Source organism: Anser brachyrhynchus (assembly GCF_964034855.1).
Source record: "Anser brachyrhynchus genome assembly, chromosome: 1".
In the NCBI taxonomy this organism is placed as follows: domain Eukaryota; kingdom Metazoa; phylum Chordata; class Aves; order Anseriformes; family Anatidae; genus Anser; species Anser brachyrhynchus.
Genome location: NC_137694.1, coordinates 56662112 through 56689605, shown reverse-complemented (window position 1 = coordinate 56689605; position 27494 = coordinate 56662112). Strand labels below are relative to the sequence as shown.

Below are 27494 nucleotides of genomic sequence, written 5' to 3'. Positions count from 1 at the left end.
AGAAAAGGTAAGCTATCAGTGCTTTTTTCTATTTTTTAGTTGTTTCTTTTAAGTTGGGACCACTTCTGGAAAGGTAGCTGGAAAGCTGGTGTAGGTAGCCATTGATGTTAATTTTCATATGGCTAAAGAGGTTCCAGAGCAATGATAATTCTCTGTTGGACTGGGGGAAACTCCTATATTTTAACTTCTAAGTGAATTCTAGAGTAGCTCTTCTATTCTTCTGTAGTCCATTCAAGAGTCAATGAGAACTGAAGAGAGAAATGAATGAGAGAACAAATGAGAGAAAAAATATTTCTAGTGTACTACCAAGTAAGCTAGATGATTTATGAGGAAGGGAAAGATGAGATGCCTATGGTCTAGAGAACTAGAATCCTGAACACCTGCTGTGAGACTTTCATAGCAGTTTTTATTTATTTTTTCCTCTGATAAACTAAAGATACAAGCAAATGGCTTGCATTCTTGTCTCTGGGTGGGATTCAGCTCTTGAGCAATATGTAGCTCATAAGCAATCAGAAACTGAAAAAGATATTGTAAATAAATGTACCGTACCCAGTTCAGAGTGTTTTGTGTTGTGGTGAAAGAAGAAACAAGCAAAAATACAAAGAATAGGAATTATACCTGTATGACTGCTCCCTTCTTTGGTGCGTTTTTAGGCCTGGTTTGTTCTTAGGATTAGATTCGAGGGCTCACATTGGACTATGCCTTCAGGTGCATCCCTATCCATTAATACTGGTATGATATTGACAGCTGTCACCAACTTCGATAGGCCCAGAGGTCACAAAGTGCTAGCTCCCCATCAATTTTTGTAAATAAACTTGCTTACAATAGACTCTGGAAAATTTTTCAATGCAGGAAGGCTGGGAGGTCAGACATCACCTAGCCTCAGAAGTGTTGTGGGATGGATCTTAATTTCCTAATTGTAAAAGTTCAATTATAATTCATGGTTTTGTCACTGAGTTATAAACATGAAGACAAAAATAAATGGTGATAAATCCTGTACTTGCAAAATGACAGTTCTTCTCTTATCTTTCCTAAAGAGAAACACCTGCTAAGTTGTCTGACTGAAGAGAGGGGGAATTGTAATTCCACTGTAATTCCATACCTCTATAAAGCAAGAGGAGCTTGTCTATCTGATACCTCCTGTCTAGAGTTTTCCAAAATCACAATTGCAAAACACCTGACCTTATCAAAGTCAGTAGAAAACAAAAAGGTAGTGAAACATACAGCTGCTCCTAACTCTCTCCTTGTGACTTATGGAAGGCTCCCCCTCATTATCTAGTCCTCAGCCCTTTCATGTGATTCTTCTTCTTCACATGAGTTGCAACGGATATTACAGTGAAAAGTGTCTGTTGCTTGTTGCAAGGCTTGCATGTCATTGCAAGGGTCAGAAATAGTGGTAATTTTACCTTTAGAAAGCATTTGGTAAAGGTCATTGATCACTGTGCTTATTTGGATGGTATTAGCCAAAACATGCTTATGGCTGTTTGCAAGCTTGACTGAATCTGAGAGCTAGAAAATATATATATATGTATTTAATGTAATACTTTCTGTTGAAAGAGAAGTCTTTTTTTTTTTTTCCATATTAGAGCATTCTCTCAATCCAGTGCTTAACTATTCAGAGTACCACAGAGGCCTGCTCCTCTAAACTGCTGTCATTGGGGAAGCAAGAGGTGGCACTTTGTGTCTGTAAATTCTCTTTAAAAGCACTTGTTACCTACTACACAGTACGCTGAGGGACTCAAATGCTTGTCTTGTCATTCTCACTTCCAGACCTGTTCTTTCAAGGGATGTTCATGACTCTTTCCTCTTCCACTTTCACTCAAGTCCTGCAAGGACCTACAGCTACAGAGCCTCAATGAGTCCAAAAAAAAAGAGAGAAGTGCAAGATGTACCTTGTATAGAAACAAAGGTTCTGCAACCTTAGCCCAGGAGCGTAGATCACTTCCTTGGACATCTTTCCCTAAAGCAACGAGAAAATCTGTTTTGTTTGGTGTGTAGATTTGTGGGAACTGTATGAAGCGGAACCTGTTATTCCAGAATCCTTACCATTAGACCTATCTTGAAGTGGTTGACTTACCCACATAATGCTTTCATAATAGTTTCAGAGCTAGGCCAGTTGGGGCTGGTGGGAAATGAAGGGATATTCCATACCTCAGGTTCATCCAGATCCCCCACTGATCCCAAGGCAGACAGTGGTTCATTTCTAGCCTGTTATTCGCTTCGGGTGTAGTCCAATTGGCGGCTGCTTACATGTCACTCATTTTAAAACTGGAAAGGTTTCTGACTTCTGTTTTTCATCATAACCAGGGTGTACAGATATAGTAATATTGTTAAACCACTTTTGAAAGGGAGGATAAAGCTGTTCTGTATTTTTGCAGGTGAGGTGAGAAGACATTGATTGTATGGCCTTCTGTGTGAGGGAAGCCATTTTGATACCACCCCACAAAAGAAAGAGCTGTGAGAAATCCCTAGGAAATTCTGAACTACATCATGAATTTGAACCTGGCATCACGGACATTTTCAGCATTTTCCCAGCTTTCCATTGTGCCAGTGGGGATTTGCCTCTCCCAGGATAGTCAGTACAATAGGGAGGATAACTGAATCCGCATGGGTGTCCATCTTCCTAATATGCCTTGCAGATGTTACATAGGGCAACATCTCTTTCAATCCACATGCTAGAGAAGAAGTATAACATGTGCCCCTCACCTTCCAGGATGGCAATTCTCCTCACAGATCTTACTCCTTTTTGATTTTCCTGTCACAAGGGACACAATATATTCTCACTTTATCATATTTTCTGCAGTAGTAATACTGAAACTCAGAGATGGATTATTGTCTACCTTATATTGATCCTGCCTACTCTTGAGACACTAATCCTATGGATGAGCATCTCAGTTATCTTTTCTTTAATCAAGTAATGCTATTTTTAGCACTGACACCTTATATACCAAGGTAATGACAGTTGTTTGTTTCGTTTTTTTTTTTAACTGCACTGGAAGAGGCTTAGAGATTTAAGCTTTATTACTGAAAAAGAATCAAGGGCAATTGTGGTGAGGAAGAAGCAAAGGGGAAAATTCAGGGAAGGGTTTATGAAAGAGGAGAAAAGAAAGTAAAGGTGGAATCTTTAGGGGGTGTGAAGCTGAGCACTTATTCTTCTAGGGAGAAAGGTGGGAGGGAGGATGGTATTACACTCTAGAGCCTGACAAATTTCTAATCTGTATTAAGTATAGAAAAAGTAAAGGAGATAAATGTTGTGGGGAAAAAAACAGGAGATATAGAAGATGGCAGTGGGGAAGAAAGTCTGGGAAAGGTAGGAAGAATAAAATGAGAAAAGCAATATTAAAAGTAATAAAGGGACAGTCTTTTTTCATTGCTTTCTCTAAAATGCATGAAAATATACATATTGCATGCCTATGTGTGTAAGAAGTTGTGTGTGACTTTTCAAGTGCCTGTGTATGGAGTAGCAAAGCAGGTGTAAGTTTTCTGAGACATCTGGAATACCTGCAATGCTCTGGGGCAGTGAGCAAAATAGATAGTGTAAGGTTTATTTAAATTTTAAAAAAGATGGAGTTTAATGAATTAAATATGAAAATGAATAATACACTTCGTGCAGTAGCCCTTGAATTTTCTTTGATGTTAAATGCAATTTATTTATTTATTTATTCCCTTATAGCTTCAGATTTTTCATTCTTCATAATATGGAACCTACTGCAGGAATAGTCAGTAGATGGACTGAAGTTTTTTAACTTAGAAGAAAATTAAGGAGTTGTAAACCTAGTATCTATCTGTGACCAATTGCTACTAGTAGCTTAATTCCAATTTATTTTTTCAGCTGTCTTGTAGACTGAATGATGGCCATTTAGCACCACAGTCAAGCTAAATATTAAGATGCAATTGATGTTTCGGGGTCTATGACATTTGTATCAAAGTCAGTGCTGCTGATGGAAGAGGTGAAGTTGCATTTAGCAATGCATGTATTTTTCCTCCCATAATCATTAGGCTACTTTAGTTCTAGCTGTGTATGTGGTTGGTCTTGGAGCTCTGTTCTGCCCGGTAGACAGATTGCAATGGAAATGCAGCAGTTGTCGAAGGCAGCAATGATGGCTGCCTTCATCTAAAGAAAAGTCTGACTGTAGAAAGTCTCATTAGATTGGTTTCCTAGTGAAGTGCATCAGTAAACTGGGATCAGTATGACTGTACCTACTTCTTTCCAGAGCTCAAAAAATGGGCACTGGAGTAGTCAACACTGACATGAAACACTCCTTTACTTCTTTAACCTGCTATGATCATAAATTCTCAAATTCCAAGAAAAAAATTTCTGTTCAGGTGCTAAGCATCTGTTGATTTGACATCACCAAAGTGGTGCAGGCAAATACTTTTTTTTTAATTTATTTCTACATTTCCTTAACCTCAAACACAGTTCAAAGAGCTCCATTATTTTTAACAATTCAGAATGTGTCAGTTGAAGAAAGAAAATAAAACACGTTGCAAGTTTTCTTTGAGTAAATCAAAAAGACTAGTAATTGCCTTGCATATTTTATTTCAGAAAAATAATATATCCATGACTCGGTATTGTGCTGTAGACAAATTAATATTAAGGGAAACATAGAGGAAACTACAAGAAAGCTGAAAGAAGAAAGCATTTAAGAAGAGATTTTTCTTTCTCTAATTAACAGAAAAAGATGGAAACGTCTTTAGATGAGGTTCATAAATAGATGTGTGCAGAGCTATACACAACCTACTTCAAAGTAGGACACAGATGTCTGAATAATTTTCCAAAGGCTTCTCTATATGTGGGTATGGCCAGCAAGGAGTTGCTGTAGTCTTTACTGCAAATCGGTGAAGCCAGAACAATTGCAGTTTGGAAACTGCTCCTTCCAAACTCAGCTAACCTGGTGACTATTACCTTTCTGTATATTATATATTCACATATGGCAACTGATTAAACACTGGTGAAGTCAGAAATCTATGAGGGACTGAGCTGCACCATGATTCTTAGCCTGAAGCCTTATCAGAGCAAGTCACTCTATTCCAGTTTGGATTAAATTTCTCTTCATCTGCATTTCAGCTATTTTTACAGGTATGAGTCATCTAGCCCAAAGTTACCTATTCCTGTATAAGCAGTATGTCTTCCCAAAGAAGCCTGAAGCTTTTCTAAGGAATTCATTCTCCCAGTTGCTCCAAGGCAGATTTTGTATGGAAGAACAATGCATGTGTACCTAGTGATTCAGTTCAAAGATGCTTTCAGCAGGATAACTTGTACATGATGCACACAACTCAGTGCAATTAACAGGTATGCTTCTCGCCTGCTCTCCCCAGTGCTTCTCTACACCCTTCCATCTCATAAATACAGTGATTTCTATTCATATCTGTGCAAAAAAAAAGGGGGGGGGGGAGAGGGAAAAAAGGCACTGGAAGAAAATATTTTTTCCCTCACTAAAGAACCACATGGAACACCAAGTCCATGGAAAAATAAAAATAAGGCCATTTTAGATATGGAGAAGTTCTGTAAGGTATGGTATTTTTAACACTGTCCTTTGAGATCTGTAGTCCAAACAGTATTTCACATGCTTTGTAATCCATCCCATGCAGATATCTGCAGTTTATCTGTGAGGATACCAGGGGACCTAGTGGAAAAAAAAAAAAACACGTTAAAGTCAGGGTGAGTAACTCTCCCCTTATCCACAGAGCCAGTCATTTCATCACAGAAGGAAACTGGGTTGTTCAGGGTGATTTGTACCCATAGTAAATCCATGTTGGCTGGTTCCAATCACCTTCTTGCCCTTCAAATGCCTCCTTCGAAAAGGATTTTTACATTAATCTCTCTAGGAACTAAAAGGAGGCTTACTGACCTATAGTTCCCTAAATTCTCTTCCTTACCTTTTTTTTTTTTTTTTCAGAGAGGGAGGAATTTTTTTTTCCAGTCATTGCAAATTTTCCAATTGCCACTCTTGTCAAAAATGACAGAAGAAATTCTCACAATGATATTGGTTAACGTGATATTGGAAACCTCTGTTTTGTCAAGTGGGTCATACTTTATGGGTCTCTGGACTACTGATTACAGCTATTTAGGCATGAAAATTCCAATAGCATGTGCATTTTGATGAGGAAGAAGAGATTTGGCTTTACTCAGTCATTTACAAGTGTACTTTTGATCCTAATCTTATGATTGCTATGGCACAAATGTACATCTAGAAATTTGTGCATCAGAATTTTTTTTCCTGACTGACCAAGCACGTGTCTTTCAGGCTACATCATCTTAACTTCAACTGATAGATTGTCCATACATCCTTCAGTAAATTGTCCTCCTGACTGATGACAATGCTCTGAAGTATACCTCATTTTGAATCTGAATTTGCCTAGCTTTAGTCAGTTATCTGGACCTTTCAGGACTGTCAGATTCTTTTCTTACTTTCAGAACCTTTTCTCACTCCCCCAGTGGATAGTTTTAGGTTGTGATCTAGCAGCCCTTTTCATAACCCAATGAATAAATTTAAGCCATTCACTAGAAGGCCACATATCCTCTCATTGATATTGACTAGCATAGTTTCTCTGAATCCTCTCCAATTTGTCAACAGGTAGTCACCACAGCTTTCTTGAATAGTGGAAGTGGCAGGTTGTGATTGCTAACTCTTTACATTACTAATCCTGGGACTTGGCCTTGGGTTGTATTCCATGTGCCTGAGGCCTCAGTATGTTGGCTTTGGCAGACAAATTCTTTCATCTTTCTTTTCATTGTGCCGATGACTGATAAAGAAATAATACATTTGGCTAACTGACAGCTGTTTTCTCTTTGGAGGGACAAGGATACTAAAATTAGCACCTTTTGGTACATTCTGAATTTCTTCTCATCCTTTTTAAGGTAAAAGAAACAGGGCTGGTGATTTCAGTCTTTCTTTTCTTTGACCTGAATGTCTCACGTCACTGCAATCATTGTTCAAAAGAAGTTATCAACTTTTTGTTAAAATGACAGTCTGACCACTTTAAGAAAAGTGTCATGTCTTAATTTTATCACATCTTTATTGCATTCCATTTAGAAAATATTAAGTCAAAAGAGCAAAAATGAAATCTAGTAAGAGCAATTAACTTAACACCTATTATTGGAAAAAAAATATGTATTTAAACTACTGGTTTAAACTATTAGACTTTCCATCTTTGAAAATAACAATTGACTAACTCTTTCTACATTCAAGGTTCATAAAAACACACAAAGGAACTGTTAGTGTCCTAGTCTGAAGCACCTCTATCCTCTTCACCAAGAGATGAGACACTCAGCTTTCCCAGAACACTGCTTCCATCTTTTATGTTCCTTGCAAGGGACCCCGCTGGAGTCAGATCAACTGTGCTTGGAAACTCACTGCATAGGCAAAGGCTTGCCAAGAAATAACCTGCTTGACCATTTATTATCATAGACATCCATTCTCCAGATCTTGAACAGTTTTGGCCTTATTTGAGCAGACTATTATAGGTGCAGCACTAATATAACTGCAGGCAGGATTCCTTCAACAGAGTCCAGGGATGGACAGACAAAAAAGGGAAGGGAAAGTTGGCACTTCTTGTACACTGGAACCTATTTCCACATGCAATTTCTCCTTTGGTGTATAGGGCAGGAAAATATTGAGCACTTCCATTCCACCTATAGAAAACTGAGGTACTGAAAGACTAAAAGCTGTGCTGAAGCAATATCCATATGTCCCATGAAAGGCTTAAAGCTTCTTAGCCAATGTTCTTTACTTTTTCTTGTTCCTTTCTTCCAAATGAAATGAGTTGTATTTGTTGAATCAAGAAACACAACTAATTACAGCTATTAAAATGGATTGACACAGGCATCCTCTCTTTACAGTATGAAAAATGGATGGTGCTCTAAAGCCCTCCAGAGGTTGGAAAATCCACTTCAAAATTTGGAAGCTTATTTTAGCTACAGTTATAAGAAGGAAGGGCTAATATTTCAAGGTGTTTTGCATAACTTTTGGGTAAAAAGTAAACACCTGCCACTTGATGCCTTAGTGTTATGATCTTGAAGGAACAAAACTTACCCACAGATCTTCAGAGGGAGACTCCCTTTATCCTTTTGACATCTTTGATCAGTCATGACATAATGAAGATCAACACCTTCAAAATAATTCTTGTTGCATGCCTAGATCCAGACTATATTGAAATTAATATAAGCTCATTGCTCTCGTCTCAAGTGGCTATCAAGTTCATTATCAAAGACAGATGAAACTTGCATGGCTTATGCTTATAATGCATCGTGTGAGCATAAATTTTCACACACCCCCCCAAAAAAAGATCTGTATTTGGGAAAGAATTATCTGCATTCTATTCCAATGCACAGATCCCTCTTCAGTGAAAGCTTTGACTTTTTTGCAAGGAATAAAACTCTTTGATTCACTGTGTGTATAAATCACTCTAAATTATTCTTGTAGCTGTAATGGTTATCTTGTTCAATTTCTATTCTTTGTAAGATCAAGTTAACAACCAATTTGTTTTGTGTAGGCCACCCAGCAATTGTTAAAGATAAACAGTCTTTTCCTTGCCATCAGACCGACCAAGTTAAGAAACAAAGCTTACAATGTTTCACCTCTGTGCCTGGGAAGATCATGGAACAGATCCTCCTAGAAGCAATGTTAAGGTACTTGCAAGACAGGGAGGTGATCTGAGACAGCCGATATTGCTTCATCAAGGGCAAATTGTGCCTGACGAATCTGGTGGCCTTCTAAGATGGAGTGACTGCATCAGCTGACAAGGGAAGACTGACTGATGTCATCTACCTGGACTTCTGTAAAGCTTTTGACATGCTCCCACACAATATCCTGATCTCTAAACTGGAGAGAGATGGATTTGAAGGGTGGACTATTCAGTGGATAAGGAATTATCTGGATGGCTGCAGCCAGAGAGTTGTGGTCAATGTCTTTATGTCCAGATGGAGGCTGGTGATGAGTGGTGTCTCTCTAGGGTCCATCTTGATACCAGCGCTGTTTAATATCTTTATCAACGACAGAGACAATGGAATTGAGTGCAGCCTCAGCAAGTTTGCAGGTGACACCAAGCTGAGTGGTGCAGTTGACAACAACAGAAGGAAGGGATGCTATCCAGAGGGACCTGGATAAGCTTGAGAAGTGGGCCCATGTGAACCTAAGATTCAACATGTCCAAGTGCAAGGTGCTGCACCTGGGTCAGAGCAATCTCAGACATGAGTACAGACTGAGAAGAACGCATTGAAAGCAGCCCTGTGGAGAAGGACTTGGGGGTTCTGGTGTACAAAAAGCTTGACACAAGCTAGAGTTGCATGCTTGCAGCCCAGAAGGCCAACTGCATCTTGGGATGCATCTACAGAGGCATGGCCAGCATGTCAAGGGAGGTGATTGTTCCCCTCTACTCTGCCCTTTTGAGGCCAAACCTGGAGTACTGTGTCCAGGTCTGGGGCCTCCAGTGCAAGAAATATATGAATCACTTAGACTGGGTCCAGAGGAGGGCCATGAAGATGATCAGAGGGCTGGAGCACCTCTCCTACAAAGAAAGGCTGGGAGAGCTAAGGATGCTTGGCCTGGAGAAGAGGAGGCTCCAGGGACACCCCACTGTGGCGTTTCAGTACTTAGAGGGGGCTTATAAAAAAGATGGAGAGAGACATTTTACGTGAAAAGATAGTGATAGGACAAGGGGTAATGGCTTTAAACCAAAAGAGGAGTGATTTAAATTAGATATTAGGAGGAGATTCTTCACTCAGAGGGTGGTGAGGCACTGGAACAGGTTGCCCAGAGAATCTGTGGATGCTCCATCCTAGAGAGTCATTTAAGGATAGGTTGAATGGGGCCCTGGACAACCTGATCTAGTGGCATCTCTGACCATGACATGGGGGTTGGAACTGTATGTCTCTTTAATGTCTCTTCCAAGCCAAACCATTCAATGATTCTATAATTCAATGAAAACCAAAGGCTTTATCAACATGTTGCTATTCAGTCTTCTCTTTATAGTGCTAGGAATCCTTTTAGCTGGATCTCAGAGTGGCCAAGTGAGTTGACTATTTTTATTTATTTTAATTACTTCCCCTAGAGGAATTATGTGTTTGGAAGCCCGGTGGTTACATCAGAATCCTGGGTTCAAATTCAAGATGCATTTCAAATTTGTTACAACTTAGATTCAGAAGGTTTCACTTATTTTGGGCTGCTGCTTCTTTATCTTTAAGGTGGGGAGATAAGGGAGGTACTCATGAAACCAAAGAGTATGTAGTAAGAATTAAAACCAGGTAATTAGTGCACATCATTTTCATACTTCATTGCTAGAAGGTACTGTTACTATTTTCAACTGACATCAGCATAACAACTGCCCGTGTGCCTCGTAAAGCTGTCACATTTCTGGCCAATAAAATTTCCAGAGAAAAATGAGAAGTGATGAGTTTGTTTTTCCAAGGTAAAAGAAAGAAAACACTGTAAGGCCTGCTAAATGATTAACAGTAAAGGAGGTGTCTTCAGCCAAATGGAAAGCATTCTGAAAGTCTTTTTTCCCCTTCTTTCTCCTCCCTCCTCCACCAAATAAACAAAACTCTAGGACAAATATGAAACATATTTTGAATATATGATGGTAGTTGTGTACAAGTTTACACCTCAAATGTGGCTATTACAAAAGGTATGGCTGCAAGGATTTACCTAGTTTATTCTGGGTTCTACATTCATTTCTCTGGTAGATCATGTGTGTTGTCAATAACCTCAGTCATGAAAATAGATTTTTTGTCTGGGAAATGAAATAATCTCAGATTTGACTTTGACCTGATACAGTTAACTTTATGCTTGTCCATCACTCATTCAATTCTACTGCAGTGGAGGAACTGGATTTATGCTTGCTGTTGACAGTGAGTAAGAAGGATAGGGGAAAGCATACTGGAGAAAAAGTGGGGCTTTAAGAGGAGGGTGCACAATTAGAAGATTAATTCTAATATTTAAAAATTTTCAGTCTTATCTGCAGGCTAAAATGAATATTTTCTGCTAGACACATTTGAGTATCATGTTCTGGAAGTGATGTGTATGTCTAGAGTGAATTTTGGAGCTACTAGGTCATCACAATTAAGAGACACATGGTGAAGAAGTTGGGGAGTTGGTTATATTACCCAGCGAGAAGGAAGAGAAGGCTGAGTTGGCTATTCAGCAAAGTGGAGGAGTGCATTTTATAGAGTCAATTTGCAACAATGGATGGGTCTGAGACACAGTAAGTGTACTGTTGTTTTTCTATACATGAGACTTATCTCCCTCCTGCTGTCTTTGGAAATGGTTTTGTAGGCAGGTATAAGGCAAAAATACTCTGTATAGTACCTCAGCATATGAAGTTGATTTTCTCCTTGATGGCATTGGAACTTCATTATGAATTCAGCTTTCTACTCTCAGAGCATGCATAATTGAAACGACAAATCCACCACAACCATTGGGTATGAATAAGGTCTGGATAAAGCTATACAATCCCTCTAGTTGTGCAGCTGGCATAAGAAAACAGTGAATTCATTTCATGCTATGATTAGGGAAAAGTTAATTTTGTAAAGCCAAGGTGGGCCAAGTAAACTTTTTACTATTATGCCTTCTTTCTATACCCGTTCCTTCTTTGTGGCCCTTGCATCTTGAAAGGTTTACAAGTAACTACTGACAGAAACATAGACCAGCATCCACCGGCTGGTGGTGGAAATGTAAAGTGGAAGGCATTTTTTAATACTTGCTAGTTACTTCTGGCATTTACTTTGGAAGAAAAGTATTGAAGCAGAAAAGAGCTGTGACTTTGATTTTTAGGCAAACATTTTTGAACTTGTAACTCCTGTTTTTGTCTATTTTTGTCAAGGATCACTTTAGTGATGTGTGGTTTGATGTCTCTTTTTAAGCTCCCAAGCAACACATTCAATGGTCGCATTCTGAGCTTCTGCCCTCAGTTTTCCTAGTGTCTGTTTCTTGAAATGCTAGAAGACCTGTTGTTAGCAAGCAGAGACAAATGCCTTACAAGGCACACAGCAAATAAGCACAGTGGCATACATGGATCATCTGAGTAGTAAACACTTGCTGGAGGAATAGACTGAAGATGAATGACTTAACGGGAGATTGGAGAACTTGCTGCTGAAATATAAACTCACAATCGTTTCAGTTTCTCTTAAATACTTTAAAGAAAAAAGGACAATGTTTTAGAGTTAGTCTTTCAATGATGCTAAAGTTTGATTTTTGTTCAATTATAGAAGAAGATGGGAGATGGTTGCATACTGTGAGATAGACTGTAGTGAAGATTTAAGCCCGTTCCTGTATTGAAACCTGGACAGTTAGAACTAATGATTTTATTGATAATAAATGAGAGCACTTGCAAGGAAAAGCCCCCTTTCCATCGCAAACCTCCTCTGAGTTTAACCCTCTCTTTAATGCTTTTTGTTCAGTAGTTACAGTTGCAGTAACCCAGCTAACTCTGAAAAACTGGGGATGTTTCTTGCATCCCAATTGAACTGTAAATGAACTAACGTGGATCATTCTAATTCATAATTTTGCCTGTAGAAAAAAATTGTTGCCTTTTTGATGAAACAATGTAAATGACAATTTTGGCATATTTCTAGATAGATACTCCACCCCACCTCTGCTGCCTCCCATTGTTTGAGTTATTCTGTTAATAAATTTAGTATCCTACCTAATGCTTCTTGCAAAGGCATGGCAGTAAAGAAGTTGAATCCCCAGTGTCACCAACTCTTATGTCATGAACACTGGAGTCCTGAGAAAAACATTCCAGGACCATAATGAAGTCACTTATGATATAACACTGCTTTCTACTCTAAGTTTAGACTTTTCTGGTAGAGAATATTGAAAACACTACCTTCTACCAAACTCCCATGGCCCCAACAGATTACACCAGTAATCAGTTCAATAGGCAAGAAGTAGAAAGAACTCCAAATCTACTATTTTATCCAAAAATCATTTTTTTTCCTTTCTCTTAGACAATTGTATAAGGAAGAGATGGCAAGAGGTGACTGTGTACTAACCCTAGTCTTTGTTTATGCTTATTTATGTGCTATATACCACAAAATGTGGTTTGCCATATTTTGGAAAGCTGTATCCCCATTCAACAAACAAAATCAACTTCTCTCACATGTATCAAGCAATTCTTTTATCAAAACTATTTTTTTTCTTGCTCGTACCCTCTATTCCTTCAACTACTCTCCTAAATACAGTTTCTGAAATGCTAATTCAGATACCCCCCAGCATTGTTCTTCCTTTCCTTTCTTATACTCCCTTGGAAGTACTTTGAGCTTTACTGGGCAGAGCCTTTAGAAGTCTAATCAAAGGTGGCCCTGCTTGAAGTGGGGATTGGGCCAGATGACCTCTAGAATTTCCTTCATATGTAAGTTATTCCATGATTCTATTAATTTTATTAATTAGACAGTGGGTCTGCATGCTGCAGTCCAGCTTCCGCCTTCTGGAACTGGAGCTTAAATGACGATTTTGCACCATTTGAACTTTGTCTCTTGTTCTGTCTCTGTGAGTTTGGTCAGTACACACACACACACACACACACACACGGCCCTTAAATTCCTGTGTTCATGACCTGTAAGCCAAGTATTAACATTCAGTGGTTTGCTGTTAACACCTAGGTGTTGCAGGTACTGTACCAGCTCAAACAAGATAACTGTATCCATTTTCTTTGTAGTCTCTTCACCATTAGACTTTGACCCTTTCATATTTATAACCGAGACAAGAAACTTTTTTTTTTTTTTTTGACATGAAAAGGAGCTGCTTGTTGGTAAACTACTGTGTTTTGTTATGCTCTGGAAGAAGAAAACTCTTCCAAATCTGTTCTCTGTTTTACACAGTATTTTCTCTTCTTCTGAGTTAGTCACTTTCTGTGTTTTTTTTTGTTTTTGTTTTTTTTTCATGCTGTTATCTAAAGGTCTTCCAGCTTTGGCTGGCATTCAGGTAGCTGTTCTGTGTATAGCAAGAGCTACGGATATATATGAGGGGTGTGGGAATCCTTTGGAGCTGGTGACACCACACAGGGCTGCCTGGAAGGAAGCAGATGTATGTATTAATGTGTTCATTGATCCACAAATCAGGCCTGAAGACATTTCTCTGGTAACTGATAGTCTTCAGACCAGACAAAGGAAACAGGGCATTGTCAGCAAACAGTGAAGAAAGCTTCTTCTGTGAAGTCACACGAATTGTTACATACAGTGGCTGGTGCCTTCAACAAGAGTGGTGTTCCCTGAAATGCAGTCAAGCAGGGGAAACAGTTTGTATTGGATTTCTGTACTTAATTGCAGCTGTAATTGGGCTGCTTGTGGAAGGGGCTCTTGCTCTGATAGATGAACTCCCTTGTTGCCTGTGCTGACCCACCACAACTCTTCTACATACATGGCACGCCCTGTCAGTGACTGTGTCATATGAATGGTTGAGTCCAGCTCTACCTTGCTGGGTCATTCAACATGCTGCCATTGAAGGACTCGTGGCTGGGTATATTTAGGGATGGCCATACCATCTTTTTGTCAGCATGTAAGGTAATAATAGGCACATAGGTAATAATGTGCAAGTGCAAGCCTTTGTGCCCTAACACAATTAAATAATAGAATTAACTAACAGGTCTATATAGCACACATCTTGCAATAAATAGAAATAAACCTGTTCTGCAGGTTCTTCCGGCCATATCCAAAACAAAAAATGAATCTGCTGTGGTTAAAATGTAATGCCACTGCTAAAGTCTTCTTATGCACTGCCTAAAATTTTTACTTTTGTGCGTCTAAGGTTACTCTAGTCAGCTCTAATCTCCCCTGTTGCAGGCAGCTCATCCTTGCTTCATAATTTTGTCTTGAATTACTACCCTTGACAAGATAGCTTTCCTAGGCCTTACTTATTCTGTTGACCACAACATTTTCTACATGAATAATTTATTTGTGCTTGCTGATAAATTTATTCTATGGAGCAAAGGGAACTTTGCGAGAAAAGTGAATATCCACAGACACAAATGTGAACTACAGTATCTTCACAACTTTAATTCAATTGTATAACACTGTTAGATGTAATCTCTGACTAATCAGTTACTGGATGACTGTCAGTTACTGCAGCTAGATCACTGTTGGAAGAAATCACAAATATATAGGTCCTCAGCTTGCCATGTAGAGAGGTATTGACTCATTTCAGGTTGACCTCTTCTGATCTTCAACAGTTCTACATATTGGGCATTAGGAACTCCACTCCTACAATCAAAAAATGACCCCTCTTTTAGGGCAGAAAGGATTTCAAGGCCTTATTTACAGCTTCAGCCTTGATTCTGCTGTTTGGATTGTAGGCAGTTAAATGATATTTGCTCAGCTATGAGGAGGACTGCTTATCTTGGAAGGGTTTGTCTCTTGTATCTAGGAGGAGCAGCTGTGTCAATCTAACTTTGCTTTAAAAAAAATAGGGATAAAAAAAAAAAGAGAGAGAGAGAGAAACTGGAGGATCTAATACATTTTTGTTTAGTTTTGTTTTAAGAGAAAATCTTTAGTCCTGAAATGGTGCTTCCTGCAAGGCAGAAACAGAAACAAACTTGGTTTTGTTTGTCCTTGGATAGGTTGGATTGAAGTGGACAAGTTTAGGGATCTGATCTCCGTCCTCCCCCTCTTTTTTTTCTTTTTTTTTTCTTTTTTTTTTCCTTTTTTTTCTTTTTTTTTCTCTTTTTTTTTTTTAATCTCTTTTTTTTTTTTTTTCTAATAGTCAAGTAAAGCTTCCTGTGACCAGTGTAGGAACTGAGCTGCTGAGAAGATAGAATTTGAAATACAGGTAATGGGGCATCAGAGTTTTTGCTGTGCTAGTTGAAGCTCTGCAGATAGGATAGAAATGAACACTTTATGGAGCAATTTCACTTGACCCCTTTACTTGACTTTTTTTTTTTCTTGTGAATTCAGCTCAATTTCTTTCAACCTTCACCATATTTTTGCAGCATGAATTTTTTTCCCTGTAGAGCAAAATAGGTTTCTTCTTACAAGAAGTTAATTGCCTAGGATCTTAGGATAAATTTAGCAGAAAAAAAATCTTACAGAGAACAGGTTGTTTTTCCCTCTTCTTTTCACACAAGTTGGTGAATATTTATTTGTAGCAAGTTTTTCATATTGCACAGCAACTTCTCCCCAGTAAAGCAGCCACCAGCTCCATGTATGTAGCATGCTAATAACAGGAGCAGTGAAGCTGACTAATAGATGACCAGAAGTTTACTTTCTAGTGAAGATTGCCTGTCTGGTTGCTCCTTTTCCCCCATTGCTTTCTAATTCCATATCATACCATCCCACCTAGATTTTTTTAAATGTTTTTATTATAGTCTCTAATATTATGGTGGGTATACAGTATTGATTTTAAGTACTGGTGGTTACAGGCCCTCAAAGACACTACTAGACACAATACCTCTCTGTAACAGTCAAGTGAGTCTTCACTTGCTGAGGACAGTAAATTAATATATTGAGGATCACACACCCTCCCCTGCTGATAAAAATGTATTTGTGAAAGCTACAAAACACTCTGTCCCACCCAATAGGTTTCCATTCATACTACCTCTGCACAGCAACACAAAATTGGGCACTCAGGCAAGCAGCACATCCCAGAATGTGGTTTGACCCTTGACTAACATCAGAAAGTTGGGAATCCCAAGCAGGGCTTGTCTGCATTATGGCTGAGTGTTATCACATGGACCTTGGGGCATGAGATTGGGCACACCTGACAAAGCTATAAACATCCAGCCAGAAGCCATCAGGTGAGATTTAAATCCTTTGTCTCCTAGAGGACTCATGCTTTTGGCTGGCTGACAATGACCTGGAGTCTAATCACTTAACCTGGAAGCTACAATCTTGCTTATAAACCCCAGTACGCTGTTAGCTTTCACTACCATGTGCTACTGACTCACCTTGTCCTTGCCGTCCACCAGGACCAAGTCCTTTTCTGCAGGGTAGACACAGAGCCAGTCAGTCCCCAGCCTGTGCAGTTTCTTGTGGCTGTTCTGTTCCAAATGCAGGATGTGGTGTCTGCCTTTATTGAACTTCAGGAAGCTTCTGTCTGCCCATTTCCTCCAGTTCACCAAGGTCCTTCTGAACGAAAACTCTGCTTTCCAGTGTTTCAAGTGCTCTACACAATCTACCATCGTCTGCAAACTCAGCAAGAGTTCATTCTGACCCATTGCTGAGGTCATTAATGAAAATACTACACAGCATCTGCCCCGTTATTGACCCTCAAAGATCATAGCTAGTAGCTGGCTGTCAGCTAGTTGTTGAGCAGCTGACACCTAAACTGAACTCAGCAGTCCAGGTTTTCACATGGTTTTCAGCCAGCCAGCCAAACCATATCTCTCCATAAAGATGTTATTGGAAACTGTCAAAAGCCTCACTAAGTCAAGGTGAGTAACACCTAGTGCTCTCCCCTCATCTGTAGTCAGTCATATATCATCAGAGAAAGCAATCAGTTTTGTTGTGATAACTTGTCCTTGTTAAACCCACACTGGCTGTTCTCAGTCACCTTGCTATGCCTGGACATGGCTTCCAGAATGGTTTGCTCTGTAATCTTTCCGGACAGTTGGGACAGGCCTGCGGTTCCCAGAATCTTTTTTCCTCTTTTCTTAAAATAAATAAATAAATAAATAAAAGCAGCTGTGCTGCTTGAATTTTTGCAGTCAGTCATAAAAGAATTACTCTGATCACCATAGCTTTTCAAAGATGACAGAGCCTTGCAATGACATCAGTCAGCTTGCTCACCAACATTGGATGTACCCCATCAGGACCCACAGGATGTGTATGTTTACTTTCTGTAAGTGGTCCTTATCCCACCTCCCTCCCCCTTCCTTTCCAGAGTCTGCCCTGAGGCACCACTCTATGGGAAGCCTCAGAGAAGAATCTGCCAGCAAACTGAGGCTCTTCAGATATTTCGATTGACAGTTTCAACTTCAGGCAAATTTTGGCCCTCCTAATTCTCTCTGCATGCTGCTCTTCTATATCCTACCTGGTTTTGTTTTTGCTTGTTTACTTGCTTGCTTGCTTGTTTTTTGGTCCCCCATTTTCACTTGCCATATGTTCCTTTCTTGTTTGGTCCCAGTCAGAAATCCTCACTGAAGCCAGGCCACCCTCCTGCCACACTTACTTAACCCTAGCAATTCTGGAAACTTCCTGGATCACTTGTACTGAGCTGATTTCTCCTCCCAGCGCATGTTGAACTGCTCCCCGGCTAGTCAGTCCCTAGACTGTACTGTTCCTAGACGTTATTCTTTTCTGTGTTCAGGACTTTGAATTTGTTTTTATTGAATTTCATAAGGCTCTTGTTGGCTTATTTCTTGAGCCTACATAGACCCTTCTGAATGGCAGCACAATTCTCAAGTGTATTGACCGTTCCCCCCATCTGCAGACTTCATAGGAGTGCGTTGTCTTGGCTTCTCCAGGTCATTGAAAAGATGTTAAAAATGACAGATCCTAGGACAGACCCCTGCAGTATTTCACTCATTAACAGAAGGCTACTGAAGTTGCCCGTTGCCTGTTCTACATCAGATCTCTGTGTATTTCAACTTTGCATTGTGCATGTGCTCTTGCCTCACCTCTCTGTTCTCCCTAGAAAGTCTTCATTGCACCACAGTTGTCATGTGTTATCTCACTACTCCTGTCTGATCCTAGCAACATCATTGCACTGCAACTGTTCACATTTACATCTCTTCCTGCTTCTTTTTCCCTATACTGCACTTATTTTTGTACAGGCAAAAAACCTGGGCCTCCCTCTCACATTGCTTTCTCAAGAGGAATGTGGGAATCTAACCCACAACCCTAGTCCTGGCCATGCTTTCTTGCATACTGCCACCACCTCCTCTTTCCTGCAGGTTTTATCTGCTACCATATGAACCTCACTTTCCTGTAGTCAGTGCTCTAGTCCTGGTGAGGTAACCAGCCTTTTGTCCATTGTAAGACTAAGAGCAGTGGGATCTCAAGGGGAGAGGGTGATGGGGAAGTCGTTCATTTAAATAGCCAGCTGTGAATATCCTCTACCAACGACTGCTTGTGCTTCTTAGATACATGCTCTCCTGCTCACTTGGCACAGGAATGCTCTATTAGCTATTGCAACTGCCTCTCTTCACACACACATACCTCTCTGTCACCCTCCTTCTAAAGCAGTTGAATCAGATAATGGTAAGGCAATTCCATATGTTCTGATTACATATGACCTCATTAACACTCTTCTTCCTGCAACAAAAATTTTCAGATAATGAAATCTTGTTCTGGAACAAAAAAGTATTTTTTGATAAAGCAGTGAAGGGAAAGGGGATTTCACTTTATCAAATTTTTATTGTTGTTTTCCTTTCTTTTTCTGAGAGAAAAAAAAAAAAGAAAAGGAAAATGGCAAAGTGACAGGGAAAAATAAAATAAAATAAAAGCTATTGCTGTATTTCAAAGCCAGCAAAAATTAGACTAAGCAGTAGTAAAAGCCAAATGGAAATCGTAATTCTTCTGTTTCCCTGGCTGCTCAGACATGTGTAATAGGCTTGGCAGAGTGTCAAGGAAAACAGGGTCCAAGCTGCGGTGTGTTCAGAAGAATCAAAAGGCTGCTTGTTAACAGAGCCAGATTTCAGCACAGCTCAAAGCAAAAAAGTCTGAAGCTCCTCTGCAGCTTTTTCCTGATGAAGAGGGCAGAGGAAGATAGAACACAGACAATGCAAGGACACTTTTCAGCTTTGGAAGGAAAACAAAGGCAATAGTGCAGTCTTGCTAGGTGCGTTTTGTTTTGTTTGATTTAGCACAGTGTGCTTTAAGCCAAAAGTACAAGGCAATATGAAAAGCATGAGAGGGATAGCTAACTTTAACAGGTCTAAAATGTGGACCTAGCTAGGTCATGGGGAAACACAGCCCACCTAATAGCACCCATAACAGAAGTCAGTAAACCCACTGTGAGTCCAATTCTCTTACAGAAGTTACCTGTCGGAAGTTAAACTGGCAGAAGTCATCAAGTCTTTCATAGTGCATACATAGTCCAAGCAAAGGAACTGACAGGCCCAGAAAGTTAACAAATTTCACTTTCTTTTTGAGATAATCCCCAGGCTGCCAGCATTGCTCTTGATTTTTAGTCAGGAGGGTTTGAGTCCCAGTGCCTTGTCACTGACATAGTTTTAGCTTAGGAAATAGAAAGAGAATATTTTTGCAGCCTGCCATAGAGCTTCCTTCCATTTTTCCAAGATTATTTCATGCTGGAATAGTGTTGCCTTTGTGCATGCATTTCATGAAAGGACACTGTAAATGTCAAAAGGCACTTGAAGAAAGCCACAGAAACAATTCAGTGTCAGGAAAGAAAACAAAACAAAACAAAACAAAAACAATGGGAACCTTAAGGAGTCAAACAACTCTGTTTTATTAGAAAAAAAGAATAAAATAAAATAAAATAAAATAAAATAAAATAAAATAAAATAAAATAAAATAAAATAAAATAAAATAAAATAAAATAATCCAGAAGCAGCTTCCCACCTGGGAAATGCCTGCATATCTTGTTGCCCAAAACTGAGGTGATATACCAGGGGAAGGATGATGGTTTATCCTCCACTTTCCTTCAAGTATCCAGGGATGACAGTGAGTCACTGTAGGCTAGTCAATGACATATTCTTAGGATCACTGTGTATGGGTGTTCATCTACAGAAAGAGGTTTTCTTGATGGAGATAAATAGACAATACCATCTGAAGTAGATTAACTTTGGAGGTTGAAGGTAACCTTGCCATTTCTAGCAATGAGGTCAGCTAAACATTAAAATAATTTACCAGAAAAAGAAGGGGGAATGTCTTTGTTTAGGATCTCTCAAATCAGATTAGACGCATTTTAGAAAGATGTTATATTTGGGCTTTTTTTCTAACCCAGTTTGAGAAGAGAAAGTTATGTTTCTGATTATTTCAGAATTCAGATCAAATACTCAAAGGAGTATTCCTACCATGTTTAGATGGGAACCTAGGGTCAACATCAGATCATTTAAGTTTACTTTCAGATACCATCTTATAATTTTGTCTATGGTCATAGTCAGGAACTCTCCACATAGTGAAGTAATGACTTCTAGCTGATTCTGGACAGAATATAGAGATCAGGACACTCAGGTCAAAACAGACCATGTCTGTTCTCTGTAGTGCTCTTTTTTATTTTATTTTTTTGTCAGTGTCTATAACACATTGCCTGGATCCTCTTTTGTTCTACTATTTTCTAATGTCTTCTTCCATTTTCTCTTTGAGTTCTCTTCTTTTGATTCTGCATACCTGAGAGACTTTACACAAAGCTGATTTGTTTAGTTCAAGCCCTCTGTGTTATTTTAAGAAGACAGTTCCTGCCCACTGTTCTTTTATAGAGAGGGAAAGCTTTCTGCTTAAGAGACATTGTTATCTGAGTATGAACAAAACCAATGTCATGATGTAAGAAAAATCACAAAAATTTGCAAATGAAGTTGACTGAAAACTAAAAAAAAAAAAGAGAGAAAAAAAAAGGAGAGAAACATAGATGTTTTCTTTCCCTTTATGCCCTCCTTCTCTTCTTGTCCTCCCTCCCCTCCTTTCCTCTCTCCATCTCCTTCTTCTTTCCTCCCTTTTTGAATTGTCTGGTGTATAAACATAATATATTATGGACTTTGCTAAAATTGTTCTTGTTCCTTGCTTGACACATAGCAACCTTGCAACAGAGAAGACTGCAAAACCCACAGGAAGCAGAGGGAGTACTGGGACATGCCTTTATGTTTGAGGTTCTGACCTCTATTGTTGTAATATACCATCTGCGAATACCGTTATTTAATGAGCAGGCAACTTATGTTTGGGAATGACCTCAGAGGTGAACTCCCATGCAGAGAGTACAGAGGGTCTACTCTCAGGGTGTATTAAGAGTATGACTGACGAGGTCTGCCCCACTTCTTACGACGGCACAAGAAACCACTGCTACCTTGGAATCTGATGAGTTGGCTAAACTACAGATTGAAGTATCAGAAAAGCCAGGCAAGCACCTCTGAGCAGTTTTCTGCTCTAGCCCTTTCACAAAACTCCAGCAGCTGAAAAGAAGCCTAATTGAACTACGTCCCCAAAGAAAAAGAGGTTCGCCAGCACTGCAAGATCTGCTGTGAGCCACCTACAACTGGCTGCAATGGGGAATTCTCCAGAGAACTGCCCACTGAGTGAGTGTCTGGCAGGATGTTTTAACCATGGGCTGAATTTTTGTGAATTAGCAAGCAGGTCACTTTTATTCCATTGTCTCATCACTGTGTGAGCTCAGTCAGGGGAGGGGAATAAAAAATCCAGCTTCTTAAACAAGAGAGAACCAAACAGAGAAACCTAGGGCCTGTTGGTCTACAGAAGGCACTATTTCTACTGCACCTCTTTTCTTAAATTACATCTGTCCTCCCATTTGCATCCACAGCAAAGAAAGACTCCTGGCATAAAACCAAGAAGAGCTAGGTGGCCTATGCTCATGCTACTGAGGGCTAGCTCCAGCTGGAGTGGACTGGCTTCAGTCACACTGCATAGCACCCATCTCTACCCATTCCACCTCTTGTTGGACTGTGTCGCCAGGTGATCACAACAAAGCAGTTTATAAAAGACCCCCATTGCACTTTGTTGGTCACTCCCATGATGAGGCACTACCCACCCCTACTGTGACTACTTCTAAAGCTTATGACAGCTCTGAATTTGCTGTTTGGAACAGGTAGATTCTCCTGTGTGGCTTCGTCTTTGACCTGGTCAAAAGCTTCTGCTCAGTGCAGCATATTAGGTGACAGAAGAATTCGTCTGTACAAATGGACAAAGGCTGCCATCAGAAACAAGGGATGACAAGCCAGATCACCTAAATTTGAAATTAGATGGCATACAGCCTCTGTCCCAACCCACACCAGTCCCTGCAATGCAGAAAAGGAACCTAGGGCTCAGGGGTCCAGATTCGTGTACTTTACTTTTGGGTCTGATGGTTAAAATTGTCTTGTTCTCCCACCCCAGCACAGACTCTGTAGCTACAGGAACATCACAGTCTGATATGCGTGCTGGGACCCAGTCACTTTCTGCAGAGAAGATTCCCTGGCAGATGGACTTGTTTTCCTGCAATGGGAGGGGAAGCAGCGGGATCAGTTTGTAAGCATAAACAGTCTCTTGAAATGCATGGAGGGCAATGTCCAGATAAGGGCTGAAATCTTGTAATTTACTTTCTCAAGACATGCAGTTGGGCAGGATTTGAGATCAAGAAAAGAAACTTAGCCTGAGGAATGAGGATCACACCACCCACACACTGCTTTATTCTGTACAGGTAGCCTGCAAAAATGGACTTTTACAAATGTTCCCAAATGTCATCTCTTATTAATAAGCTGGACAGTAACTCCATCTCCAGACATTCGCCTGGGTTTATCAGCATAGAATATCCTGGCTCAGAGCTGATAATTCTGTGATGAGATGAGGTAAAAGAATGCAAGGTGAATCTGAAGGAGGGATAATTTGGGGGGACAAAACTATAATCCCCTTTGATTGTGTATTTCTCAGATCCAAATTTCATATGTGAATAATTTATGTCAATACATGGAGGCAACTACAGAAAGGAAGAAATAAATAATTTACAGTAATAAACAAAGATCAGTGCACATCTTAAATATCCTTCCTCATGCACACAGCCACAGAATATATTTATTCAAAACCAATTCATGGCCTAGTACAGATTCTTATTTGTCACGCTGAGTATTTTTTTTTCCCATACAAGTTATAAGAAAAATCTGTTTGGTGGGGAGTTGTTGCTTACACAGCACGTGCTAAACATTATATTTTAAATCATAAAATCATAGAATGGCTTGGGTTGGAAGGGATGTTAAAGATTATCTAGTCCCAAGCCCCCTGCCATAGGCAGGGATGCCATCCACACATACAGAAAAGAATCTCCAGTCTGGAGACCTGAACTTTGTGGTTATCCCAAAGACACACATGTAGCTTTTTACTCTGGAGAAATCCTGTTATAAAAATGTTTTGGGTGTGTTTAAATAGAAATGTGCAATACTATTCTGTAGTATATCTTGAGCCAGAAGAGCTAGAGAGCCATTAGGGCTGGTAACAGAGCAATGTCTCACCTGTAGACTTCCTTCCAGATGAATTTCCTAGCACTCTTTGATAGAATTGTCACTTCAGCTGCAAAGTGCAATTTTTGTCTGTGGGTTTTGCTCTGTTTATTAATTATTATTATTATTATTATTATTATTATTATTATTATTATTATTATTATTTTCTTTCTTCCCTCTCCCTAATGGAAAAAGACACATTTTTCTCTGTCTAAAATTAGTACATTTTCTCTGTGTTTCCTTCTTTTCTCCCTGCTTAAAATCTGCATTCTTAAATTAGGACTGGCATGATCTAATTAAGACAGACATAAGAGAGAGAGAATGCTCCAGAGGAAGGCTAGAGTAGGAGTAACAGGAGGAGAATTGTGATTTTTTTTTATTCCTGTGCAGGCATAATCTTAAAGACATGAAGCAACACACATGCCTACTCAAACAAGTTGTTAGCAAACTAATCGTGCATTACAAGACAGCAGAGCGACACTGTGCTCATTATACACTGTTTAAAGATGGTTTTAGTGCAGTCAGAAGGCAAATCAAACATGCATAGACATAAGGTTGAATGGGGAAGATTGCCTTTTTCCTTTTAAGAGGCATAGCATTTGCTTTAGCATAAGTATGTCTCTATGAAAGACAGGAATACTGAGTTTGAACTGCCAACCTGCACAGCTTGAAGGGGCTTTTCAATACTAGACTCTTTTCCTCAGTTCTCTAGAAGAGAACAGAAAGAAGGACTTTCTCAAGTAATGTGTTCTTGTGTCTAGATAAAATGGCAGGTAACAAATAGCTAGAGGTGGATGGCCATACTCTTAATGGATAATTGGGAAAAAAAATACAACTTTAAGGTGGATAGAAGTTGGAGACAGTTTGAACAGCATATCCAATCAGAAGTTCCATCATAATTAAACATAGACTCAATGTGTATGAGAAGTGGAGGGCTAGATGGGGTATATATGTGGTTATGTCACATGCATGAGCATTTATGATAAGAGGCTGAAAGACTGGTCTTTCAAGTCAGAAGATGCTTCTGTTCTAATATTAATAGCCTACAAATATGAAAGACTCAAACAAATTTATCCATGAACTGTGAACTTACTGGACTTTGTGATACAGCTAGTCTGCTCATTTCAGCAGGATAAAAGGGATTTTGCAGCTTTGCAGGACCTTGTACTGAAACTACGTACAAAACAATACTTCAGCCATAAGGAGGTTTAGAATTTCTTTGAAAAAAATGTTAAATTTATCATAGCTGTTTTGCAAGCATTTGATAAGTGAGATCTAGTCTTTGCCATTCCAGGTAGCATTGTGTTGCTACACAAGGATGTTCATAATCAAAGAGCTCAGTTTTATTGTATTACATTTAGTCACAAAACAACTAGAAATTTCACTGCAAAATGTGTCTCTCAGATATCTTTCTATATATTCTTTGCTGTAAAGGTGTTGTATTTATAGTACACCCAGTGGAGACTACAAAGTTCCCAGTAAGTCTTCCGGTAAACTGCTTGATGAAGTGAAATTTGTACCTGTAAATGTAGGCATCTAGTACTCTTACAAACTCCAGGACATGAAAATGTTTATTAAAAAAAAAAAAAAAAAAAGACTTTACACTATCCAAATATCCATATCCCCACAACACTGGAATATGTGGGGTGTCTGTTTCATAAGGGGCTCCATGCAGATCTGTGTGCTTAGAAAGTCATTGTCTTTCCAGCTTTTTTATATGCCATGTACATAATACATACAACAGTGTCTTGTCTATCTTATGCTGTGTTTTATTCCATCTGTAAATGCACTGCCAGTCAGGCCAGGACCACAACTGGTTTCAACAGACCTTGTCAAAACAGTACGATGTGGGATGAAATGGAGAGAGAATTGCTGGGGGGGCAGAAGGTTGAGCAGGACTATGTCCATACTGCTTTAGTGTCCCTTCACAGACATCTCTTGCTTCCTCAGCACATCACCTAGCCATGTAAAATTACTCCTTAAGTGTCTTTGACTGATTTCTCATGTCTCTTGCAGGGGCATGATGAAAACGTAATACCAGGTGTCTGACATCCTTTCTTGTATATACAACTCTACTTTTCAGACCTGCCTTGTAGGAACAACTCCTTTTTGTTTACACAGAATGGGCTTTTTGTACAGGAGGAGGGATGTTGTGGTAGATTTCATGACTAGTGAAAGGGGTCTAACAGCACCTGTGAGGAAGAGCCAAGAGAGAAGCAAAGGAGTCTGTGTTTTCTCGGCCTGTGCTTTTTCAGCCTGTCCTGTGCTTATCTCCCTGAGGAAGCTATAAGTGAGCTGAATTGTTTCATGTGGAGATATGGCCATCCACCCTGCTTCCAGCACCATGAAAAGAAAATTGAGATGCTTGTCCAGGCCTGAAAAAAACCTGAAAGTAAACATGGATGCCAACATTAGACACAATATATGGAAGCCTGCACAATGGACTGGCCTAAAGTGCTGCGTGTGTGGCTTTCAGTTTTACCTCGTGTCCCTTAGTGTTGGGAAGTGCTTATGGTTTCACAGACTGTGATGCTAGTAGAAGTAGTCTGTACACAAAAAACTGGACTTGCACTCACCGTCTCTCCTCCACTGAGCTGCATTCTTCAATCTTTGTCATTGTCACTGTGCATTGAACAGAGGACTACTGAAGTGCTTAAAGTACTATTATATCTCCTCAAATAAGCAGGAGAAACACTTCAGCACTTCATGTATTATCTGCTCCCTGATAACATGAGGAAAACCATTTCATAGCAGCCTCCAGGGACCAGGGAGAGTTCTTTATTACAGGCCTGATAAGGGCACTGCTTGTCCATCTGATTCCCAGCCTTCAGCATAAACCGGCTAGTGAGACCAATCACCCCTCTGCTGCAATACTGCTGCACTGCGCAGCCCCTCATGATTGACGGTGGATATCTTACCTGTCAGTACAAATGTTCTGAGAGACCACATGATTGATGTCTGTGGCCTAAAAAGATTCAGTGTGTTTGTTTTATCCATTACATCGTTATCTTTCAGAAGCTCCCATCAGATAAAAATTTCAGTCAGAAAACAGGATATGTCCTGTTTTCTCCCTTTCCCTTCACCCAGATGAGTTTTTAGCATAACAATCTGACAAAATTGCATTTAAAAAAAAAAAAAAAGGAAGAAAGAAAGAAAAAAGTAGACATATTTTTAAACTTTCTGCCTCCTTTAGGTTTAGCTTTAGCTTAAGCGACCCAAGCTGCTCTTCAGTCCCCTCCTTGCTAGCAGATACCCATAAGGCTTTCTCTACAGGTCACATTATAGGCAACTGTGCAGTGTGAGAAAATCAGGAAGGCACTTGTCATTGTGGTTATCAGTGCTCCTAGAAGTCCCATACAATATTAGAGCTCAACAATATACAAATATGTGGTAAGACTCTTTCCTCAAAGGACTTGGCCCATCATGCATATGATCCCTGCAATAAAAACCTCACCTGC

General features: G+C 39.6%; 1 protein-coding gene across 1 annotated transcript in view; it reads right to left on the bottom strand.

The window, feature by feature from the left end:
* Positions 1–5296: 5296 nt before the first annotated feature.
* Positions 5297–27494, bottom strand: part of LOC308188206 (uncharacterized protein) — a 106651-nt gene continuing 84453 nt past the window's right edge. Inside the window, exon 3 of the mRNA XM_080577011.1 lies at positions 5297–5627. Within this exon, the coding sequence (XP_080433137.1) occupies positions 5564–5627 (64 nt within the window). The 3' untranslated portion in view covers positions 5297–5563. The remainder of the gene's footprint in view (positions 5628–27494) is intronic.